A 10,474-nucleotide genomic window follows, 5' to 3' on the forward strand; every position below is an offset into this window, starting at 1 on the left:
TTTATCCAATGACAGTTGTAACCAGAAATCTGGTAAGTACCTTGTGAAAGAGATTCAGATGCAATGTCAAGCACTGCCCATGGTTTTTTTCTCCCTGAGTAAAATGAGAGGTAGAGAAAACAGGAGGTAAAAATCTCTGAGGATCATTTCCATAGCATTCATCTTGAGGCTTTCTGACTGTTATAAGCTGTTATTCAAAGTATACATACTAACCTAAACAGAAATGTGGATGATACATGTGCCATGTGAGGTAAGATAAAATATAGAAACTATTTATCATTGTGTGAGGTGTAAGGCTGTGTGGTCAGTGGTGCGTAGCTGGGCCACATAAAACATTTAAAGTCTGTGTATTTATTGATTCTACGTGGCTATGGTGTCCATCCTCGGGAAAACTGAGGGATTTACTGCAGCCTGTTGGTCCCAGAAACTCATTAAAGATGGATAGAAACATGGGTTTTAGCATTGAGTAGTTATCTGGGACTGGGAATTACATGCTGGTTGTCTTTTATGCAGTAATGACTGTGCCGTGACAGTAGCGATATCCTGGATATGATGGTATTTGACTCTGCACCGGTGTCTTTCATGGGGCTGTAAATGGCTGCAGTTGTATTACCTCTTCAGGAGTTGCCACTGCTCAGTATCTTGTCACGTTGGAGCTTAAGATAGTGAGATCATTTAAACAGGGTGAAGTACCCTGTTCTTTAAACATGTTCTGCAAACATGTGTAATTGGTCTTGCAAAAACTTGCGCCTGAAGAGGTCTTTAAAAGTCAAGCCTTCCTGTGCTGCATTTGAGTATATTTCTTACAGGCTCTGCTATGATGTTTGCCCTAGAATACACACTGTGCTGCACCGACAGAGATGAAACCAGCAGGCATTCTCATTTTCAGGTGGCCTTCATGCTTTTCATTAGGAGCGATCAGTGCCGCTTGAAGCTTTTCAGCAGTATTGAGGAAATTGGATTTTCCTGCTCCAGGAACAAGGAGCAGAACTGTGCCACTTCTCCCCCTGCCCATACCTTAGTGCTGGAGATGGGCAGCACTGAGAGGAGAGACCCCTGCCCAGCTCCTGCAGTGGGCTGAGCTGCCCCCTCGGACATCCTGCAATGGCAGCAGCAGTCTGGCTTGTCAGGACTCTGGTATAGATGAGGAGTGGGAGGTTAGCCTCTTTAGCTCTGCTGTAAGTATTTGTGAGTAGGTTAGGTCCTACTTGAAGCTTTTGGAAGCACTTGTGAATTCCTAAGTTTGGCAATTTTATATATATTTTTTGGGTGTTGTATGGAAGGGTCTTGCATTGTTGTTTGGGTGTTGCAGGGCAGATCTTGGGTTACTGAAATCCAGCAGGGTGAAAAGCGTGTGAGGAAGAGGTGATGTTCTTGCCCTCAAATTTCATTGGAATTGTGTAATTCCACTATGTCTGAGAAATCACCCTTCCCCGTTGTGGGCCTGTGCTGCTGCACAGCACCTCAGTGGTGGGTCTACCAATGCCTGGCCAGTCCAAGCTCTGCAAATGGTGAGTGAAGCCTCCAGGAGCAGGCAAAAGTCACCTCCAGCAAGATCGGCAGCCATGGTGAGGAGAGCACTGAGGGAGGAGTCTCCCCCGTACCTATCAGAAATAAATTTGCTCGGAATACAAAGTGAGGCAGGAAATTCTGGCACTGTTGTGAGATAAAGGGTGGAGAGCCAGCCTGAACTTCGGAGCTTGTAGGGCTTGATTTAGTTGAGAGCTAGGGTTTCCATGGTGTGTTACCAGAACTCAAAAGCTGGGAAGTACTGTGTGGAGACCTCCAGGGACTCTGAATGAAGATGAGCAGGGGCTGGAACCACTATGTGGAACCACATAGTTTCTGTAAAGACCTTTTGGTTGACGTATGGCACTGACCAACACACAGTCAATTTGTCATCATCTCGGTATTTGGGGAAAACAATACATAGATGTCCGGTCTGGCTTTCCCATATTCAGCTTGGCTCTGGCAGGACTGGTACTGAACTGGAGCTCATAAGCCCATACTGGAGCCAGTCTTCCACTCAGTATCCATGGGCTGTTCTGCCATTACTTGTCATATTCCAACCTCTGTTACTCTAGTTAATGAATACTGACGTTTCTATATAGAAAGACAAATTGCATGACTCTCTGTGTGCATACATATTACAAACAGTTTCTATATATATTATAGGCAGGCATAAGAATACATACATATATATAAAACCAAAATATTTTAAGTCACGCAGAATATACATACATAATCAGTATTTTCTCTGTAATGTTGACTACTCAAAATTTAGGTAGTACAAGGATATATTTTGCAAGAGTAACTTTTTTTTTGTCCTGTGAAGATGAATTTAATAAGATGACATTGTGAGAGTTTTGCAGAAACATTTTCTTACACAATTTAATGTTGCAAAGTGGTTATTGGACAAATCTGAATTATAAGGTGAATAAGGCTATTGACTGTAGAATTCCCATCTTATTTTTGGTGGTGAAGGTCGGTAATGAATAATGTAAATACAGGAGGCAAAAGCAGGAAAAAGCAATACATATAAGTGCTTCTGTCTGTTCCACCTAATAGTTTCTAGATGGTCCTGTGCAAATAAATTAAATTAGACTTTTCACATCTATCCTGTCAGCTCGTCAGTTCTTCTTTTTGTTTGGTAGTACAAAACTGCATTATTTCCACCACTGTGTTTCCCAGGTGCTAAGTACTCAGTAGTAAACAGATCCTCAGATATTTATTTGCCCAGCTTTTCTAGGGTTCCTAAACCTTTTAAAGCACTTGAATATTTCAGAGGAACTGGCTATAAATCTGCAACAAGTGAGGGTTGGGTTTTTCCCCCTCATATATGTTTCTCAGTGAATTGGAGTGATCTTGCAGAACGAGAAGTAATCTTGTGTTTTAATTCTGGCTCATCTACTTCTTTGCTGAATGGTTGTCAAGTGGCTGCTCCGAATTTCTCAATTTTTCCCACTGGTAAAATTCAGAAGATAAAGGAATACCTGGAGGAGCTGGTGGGGGGCAAGGGAAGTTTGGGGTCCTCAGATACCAAGAAATGTGAAAGTGTACCCTATTCCACTTTCATTGAAGGGGTTTTAATGCTGTACAGCAAATACAATCGGACACATGCATCTGAACAATGAAGATAAAAAGAAATGTTGAATTACTCTCTTTATCTGTTGAATGCCATCCATCTTATGTAATTAAAGACTATGCTATCATGTGTTTAAATGCGGGAGGACAGATTTCAAGATGCTTGTGTGTATTTTGGTACTTAATTAATGGCAGCTTAGCTCTTGCAAGAGTTCCAGAGGTATCATTGTGCTAAATACTGTATATCCACAGAGTAAGCAATGGCTTGTGCCTCTTCAGATGGTAAACGACGATAGGATAAATGGTGAAAGGGGAATTCTCTACAATTGTTGACCGCAGCCCTAGACTGTGGATTAAATGACATTCCCATAGTTAGCAAAGATGCATAACTAAGTTTAGAATTTCAACTGCATCTTGTGGCATAGTTGGACCAATTTTTGATACTGCTGCAGTGGTGTAAGAGTTGCTGAGGTGGTTTGAGAAGTCACTGCCCTTTTGTCCTTTCCTGACTCTCTGGGAGCCCACTGTCCCTGCAGTAGAGCCCACCAGGAACACATAGGTTCCTTGTTCCAGTGCTGAGTTTCATCATGACTGTTAGGTTAGACCAAGCTGCTGGATGTTTCCCTCAACCAGCTGAGACATGTGCACCAGATCTGCTCTGCTGCCCTGCCTGGGATGCAGGGAGGGTGGGTGGGATGGATGCAGGAGGGGTTATGGGTGGGTGGGATGGATGCAGGAGGGGTTATAGGTGCCTTCAGGACAATGGCATCTTCAACTGCCGCAGGTGTCAGCTGTGACTGTTGTCTGTCTGCAGCTGTCTTACTCAAGTGATTTGACTCAAAGCAGTAATACTAAGCTAATACAACGTAGAAAATCAGGTTTAAATTAAGAGGGAACCATCTTGTTTCTCTTGAATCTTTGTTTAGTTTAAGTGCTAAAAGCTGTAATCAGTTTTTCTCTCAGTCCTTGTTGCTTTCATGAGAAAACCTGTGTAAGAGTATTTTGGAAATAAGCCCAGTGTTTTCTTCTCTGCTATGGCAAATATGTAAATTTAAAACCTGACAACACTTACTTAGTTCCATGTCTGAAGAAGAGTTTATGCATGTGAGGATGGAAAAAAAGGAGGACAAGAATTTGAATTTTTTTAAAAAAATTGGCAAAGATCCCCTCACAAGGAGGTGCAAAGTAATAAATTCCTTCATGCCTTATATGATCTATTGTGCTGTCCAAGTTGATTATGAAGCAGAACTGTGATAGTATTGCCAGGAACACTTTTTTTCCCCCTTTTGTTTAACTGGCATAATGATGTGAATGCTGCAAGGGAGAGTTTACATATTCTGTATCGACTAATACATGTTTTTATATAACAATACTTCTGTGTGTGTACGGTACTTGAAGTGGGCTATGTTTCCTGAAATTGCAAATGAACTTACTGGCCCTTTGGTTTTCTCCCTTTTATTGCTAACCTGAGAGTTCTGTATATATTAACCAAAGATAAATGTACTCTTGGAAGGGAGAGTGATGCATCCTTATCACAAGCAGAAAATAAAATATGATACCAGTTCAGGTAGAAGGAGGACGTAATGTTGAAGGGAGGGTTGGACGTCCATCCTGTTCTTAGACCCTGAGATCGCCATCATAAAAAAAAAATAATATTATATTCCTGGTTTCTGTGCTGTGGAAGTGTTCCTGGCAGATTGCCTGGCAGGAAGGAAAATTCAGTGGAGGAAGCATTCCCTAGAACTCAAAGAAGGCTCTAGGGGGAAAGAGATGTGTAACAAATTGCTAGAATGTGAAATATGCAAAGCATTTTTTCCACGTAAAATTTTAAGGTCATCCAAATGTTTCTTTCCTGTTGGGTCTGTACTGATTGCTGATAGATGTTTACATTTAGAATGTTTCCATTTTAAAAATATAATTATTGCTGTTGTTCTTTGTGTGTGTTTGTTTTTGTTTGTTTGTTTCAAACTGTAGGTATGAGAAGGTGCCAGTAATTCTGGTTGGTAATAAAGTGGACCTGGAAAGTGAGAGAGAAGTATCGTTGAGCGAAGGCAGAGCCTTAGCTGAAGAATGGGGCTGCCCCTTTATGGAGACCTCTGCTAAAAGTAAAACAATGGTGGATGAGCTCTTTGCGGAAATTGTTAGACAAATGAACTATGCAGCACAGCCAGACAAAGATGACCCATGCTGTTCTGCATGTAATATACAATAGCATTAAAAATGACCTAACCTGGACTTAATTTGCAGAAATTTTGTAAGGTGGTAAAACTGTCTACTTCACTTCCTGGTTTGTGGGTCACTTGAAATACATCTGTAGTGAAGTAGCAACATGAACTCAGAGCTGAGCATTGAAAGTCAATCACTGACTCTGAATATAATTGGGTTAAATGACCACATCTCACCCATGTTTCCCTTTGAGCACCTGCAATGTTATGGCACAGCCAGTTGATCTACAGGGTCGTTCCGGTCGAGTGTCTGTGTGTTGTCAAGTCAGACAGCAACAACGGCAACTATTTCTGAAGAAGTTGGAAAACTTTTGGAAATGGGAAACAAAAGCAGTGGAGATAATATCTCTGAAGACCATTCACAACTAGCAAAAGTGCGAAAGGAGAGCCAAGTCTTTCAGTGTCTAATTACCGTGCTTCAGGATGTGCGCTATCACTTGTGGCCAAGTTTGTTCAGTCAAATACATTGATTTCACCAGAACTTCTGACAGTGTTAGAGGAAGAGGCTACCAGAGACCTATATAGTTTGGATTTTTTTTCAAAATTGATGCTATTATTTCTACACTTTATCCCACATCTTGAAATAGAAAACATTGAATCAGTGTGTGAAATGAGAGGCAAGATCTGAAAACAAAAGACGGGTGAAGAAACAGTCTGGCATTGGAATGTTTAAAATCTTTCATTTTGCTGCTCAAAAATGGAGGATCGCTTCAGGTTTTTGGTCTGCAAAAAGCCAAACAAACCCTCTGTTTACAAAGCAGGAAGCATCTTTATTTATCACTTTACTGAACCAGGAGGAAGCAACTGTGATGAAAAAAATTGCTGAGCCTTACTAACAAGGAACACTTTAATAGATTAACTAGTACCATCTTGTAAGGAAAATTAAGCCATGTTGCATCCATATGTTCCCTTCTGCAGAAACCTCGTGGGACAGTATGAACATCCTGCATTTTTAAGTTTGTTAAAGACAACAGTTTTTCTTGCCTTTAAGGGCTACGTTCTCTGGTGTGATCCCTAACTAACCTTTGAAAATCAAGTTTGCTATTTGATAGCTTTAATGTTGAAAACTTAAATTGAATAACCATGTGAAATCATTTGTTTCAGAGGTGAAATAGTTATGGTTGTAATTCCTTAGGTGAGTGTGGAAATGGCTTTTTAATTGCCTGACACACTATTCAAAGGTTGCCCCAATTATTGTAGTGTTAAATGGTGGGAGCAAATATTTTATTTTGAAAGGATGCTCGAGCTCTGACTTGCTAGTTTCATAGCAGTGAAGTATTTATCATTTGCATGACTAATGGCACAGAAATACCTATTCTGAAGTCTTACAATCAAAGTATAGAGAAGTTTTCAATCACAATGTTTAGATTTTAAATGCTGGAGAGATTGTCTTGAGCTGGATCTTTTAATAGGTAAAATTGGCCATAAAAATAGAGTCACTGAGCCTGTGGTCTAAATAACACCATGCATTTATTAGTTTTTCAATCTTGTGCAGTAACAGTGTAGTTCCTTGTGTTTAAATGAGTGAAAACGGGGTGCTGGGGTGTGTGTGTGTGCGCGTTGAGCGTGTATGTGTGTGTGTGTATATGGCCCTTAGAAATGCTGTAATTGGAGTTAGGTTCGAGAGTTTTGCCTCCATCTGCAGAACTTCCTAAAAACGCTCTCATCTGCTACAAAAGAAACTTGAGTACAAAACGCTTCGCAGATTTTCATACATAAATGCCCTTAACATTTTGAATTATAGTTCAGTGGATGATAACTAAAGGAAATCATATTAATGGAAGAGAACTGGCCATCTCTGCCCTTAATCTTTCAAGACCTTTCCACAGCCAGTGTATCAAAGGGCATTAGATGTCACAAAACATTAAGCCTTACTAGAACGTAAATGTAGCCCGTTTCCCATCTACCTTGCAGAGCTTTCGTTACTGTACTTTGTTCTCTTAGGGAGATAGGCACACTGTTTATTTCTGGCATCTGAATGCCCATGTTGGGTGCTCTGAATCGCCCTCCTAGAGGCACCTACCTCTTTCCATTGACCATATAGCAAACTTTGGTCCTCAGAGTCACACAACTTATATGCCTAAACTAGATGGTATGAATGTTCTCTTACCCCCACTCCCCATCTGCCCATTGTGTCAGCCGCCAGGCTTAATCAAGATGTCAGATGTGGAATTAATGATATTTCAAAGTTTAAAATGTCTAGATTGGGAAATGATTTATTGAGCATTACAACCTCTCTTGTAGAACAGCTTGCCAGTGTGAGATCCACTGCATAAGCCCTCAAAAAAAACCCCAACCAAACCCAAATTTGAAACTGAGTTGCATGTTATGCAATGTTATTTGCAGAGATGACAAAATATTACCTCACAGATTGTTCATCAACCAAGAAAATGACATGAAGCACAGTATGAACAGCCTAACATGAAGTTCTTAATATAAAACAGATGGGCTTTTAATATAGCAAAAATTTCACAGTAAATTTTTAACAGAAAATATTAATGAAAAAAATCTCCCAGTCTTGTTTCTTCATTACACTCTTGTATTTTCAAAAACATAAGCCGTATGTAAGCTACCACACAATGTGGCGGGGGGAGGGGAAAGCGTAAGTGGTGTCTTTCATCGTATAGTTTTGAGGAAGTAGTTATGCACTATTTGTATTTCCACTAATGTGAAGATAGTGGAGCTTGAATCAATGACAGTTGCACTCGACAGATTTTTCAGATTACAGGGGTAGCAGAAAGGGAGGTAAGTGAGCCACGCAGCAGCTGCATGGCCACCCTGCAGGAGTCATCAGTCTTGGATCACTGTTTCATTTGTACCCTGATAGGATTACCAATTCTAGTATTTGAAAGTTTCTTATAACATGCCTTAAAATATTATGATTTGTTCCAAAGACCCGCTTTTCTTTTGGCTGTTCTTGTAGAGCTTTGTACTTTTCTACAAAGACAGCATTTATCCAGTTTTGGTTTTTGGTTTGTTTGGTTGGTTTTGTTTTTTTTTTTTTTTAATGTTGCAACTTTTATTCTTTTAAGCTGTGATAGTGAGAGCAACTGTTTCCTCTTTCCCTTAAAAATACACACAAAAACTAGTCAAAGCAAACAAACCAGAATTGGATCAAGAGTATTAAACATGATTGCATTGAGTTTTCTTTTGGGTTGTTTTTGGTTTGTTTGGTTTTTTTCTTCCCTGTTGCATCTTTTCCCCCTGCCCACCCCTTCAGAGCATCAAAAGAATTTTGGTGACATTTTCTGTTCTGGTTCTAGCCTCTCCCTAACCCCAGTGCTACAGTTGCATTACTTTTCTGTGGGAAAACTACTGGTATTTGCTTTCCTGTGTAGAATGTTGCCTAAAGATGTCAGCCATTTGGTTGGGGGGTTTTGTGCATGTTTGGCTTTTATTTTTGTTTGGTTTTTTTTACCAGTGTGCCATCAGAACACTGGTTAGGCTTTAATTGTGAAACTCCGCAACAAAAGCAAATGTTTGACAACTGCAGGAGGCTTTTATCTGCATTGTTGTGCATCTGTTAATTCTTGATCAGGGTTTGAAGAAAGACTGAAGTGGGTTCTGGAATCAGGCTTAACGCTGTTGATTTGGAGTTTCCTAGGGGTGAATTAATGTATTTCACAGTTAATTGTTGAGCTCTAATACAACTGGCAACTTAAAATGGGGCAACAGTTTGTTTTGTAACAATGTCAGTTGTTTAAACCTTGATGTTTCAAATAAAACAAGAATTGTACATAGAACTCAATGCAAACTCAGCAGTTGTATTTGGAGTTAAATTATTTTAACAAATAAATTTATTTAATGAAATCTTCCTTGCATTTCCTGTATTATACACTTTGATTTGATCAAAAAGTTCATCCAAAGCTGACATTAGTCAGTAATTTCAAACAACACTGTAAACTATTTGCAGTTCAGCTAAATATTTCTTGCCAAAATGTTCTTCTGGTACAAATTAAATAGCAATACATAAAAAGCAAATATACTTTTAATTTTGATGGATGGATGGATGTTGTGATTTAAGTTATAAGCTTGCTAAAGAACCATAGCGAAGGTGGTTACTTAGAGGAATATATGCTGACAAAAGTCAGTAAAATAGTATTTGATAAGGTATGGCTCTTGGTATGACAAGAGAGTAGTGCTTATTGTAAAATATAATAAAATGATGTATGAAGTTGCTCAATATATGATATAGTTAATATGCAGAACTACTTCTATAACACCAAGGTTGCAAAGGGTTAAAAAAGGATTGTTTGTTATATCAGCTGTTCAATTGATGAGTGTTTTGCAGGCTTTCAGCACCACACAAAAGGAGTTAGTGTTAGAAAGAACTTCAAATACAATTAGCATTGCAGAGATTTATAAATGAACAGTTGAGCTAATGCTAACAGGATTATTCTAGCTAATTGGCACAGATCAGCAGTTACATTTCAGTCATGCCAGTATCACTAAAATACCCTGTTTTCAGTAATGATGGGTGCTTGGTAGTGTCTTGTTTTCATGTCATGTGTGCCATAAGGAACAAGAAGCCTGAGGCTGGCACATTTTAAAAGCTCCTAGTTCTATGGATAATATAGAAGGCTGGCACATACTGCTAATTCTATGGGTTTGATTTGCCCATTCATTCTGTAAACCAGTTCCAGGGGAACTTTTGCTAATGGGCTCTTGCAGTCCCGTTAACTTAGTAATACCCTTTTGTTTTGCCAAGAAGATACCTATGTAGGGGCAACAGGAATTCATTGGGGTGTTCTGTACAGTCCGAAAAAGATGCCAGTGTGCTACATGCTCTTTTCAAATAACTGAATAACTTGGAACACTTTGAATATTGTCCTCCTAACAAATGCTTTCTCACCACCACCACCCCACCCCCCTTTTTTCTTTTTTAGTTACTGCAGGAAACTCATTAACTGAGAAAGGTTTGTAAAATATTTTGATTGGAAATAAATATCTTGTTATCACTCCTCCGTGAGTCTTACTGGATCACCAGTCTTTGGTCACTTCTGTTGCTTGACCAGGGAGTCACTGGACTACATCTTCTACCCCAGGTTACCCTCAGTAGCTTTCTCTACCTTGTTGTTCATCTGCTGCCTTGTCCTTTCCGCTCCATCGAAACAACATCCTCTTCTGAGAGCTGGAAGAATTGTTCTGGAATTGCTGACAACTGG

At 39.6% G+C, this 10,474-nt stretch overlaps 1 protein-coding gene across 1 annotated transcript in view; it reads left to right on the plus strand.

The window, feature by feature from the left end:
• Positions 1–10,270, plus strand: part of RAP2A (RAP2A, member of RAS oncogene family) — a 33,584-nt gene extending 23,314 nt beyond the window's left edge. Inside the window, exon 2 of the mRNA XM_040584414.1 lies at positions 5,059–10,270. Coding sequence (XP_040440348.1) covers positions 5,059–5,296 — 238 coding nt within the window. The 3' untranslated portion in view covers positions 5,297–10,270. The remainder of the gene's footprint in view (positions 1–5,058) is intronic.
• Positions 10,271–10,474: the final 204 nt, after the last annotated feature.

This window comes from Falco naumanni, chromosome 2, assembly GCF_017639655.2.
Source record: "Falco naumanni isolate bFalNau1 chromosome 2, bFalNau1.pat, whole genome shotgun sequence".
NCBI lineage: Eukaryota > Metazoa > Chordata > Aves > Falconiformes > Falconidae > Falco > Falco naumanni.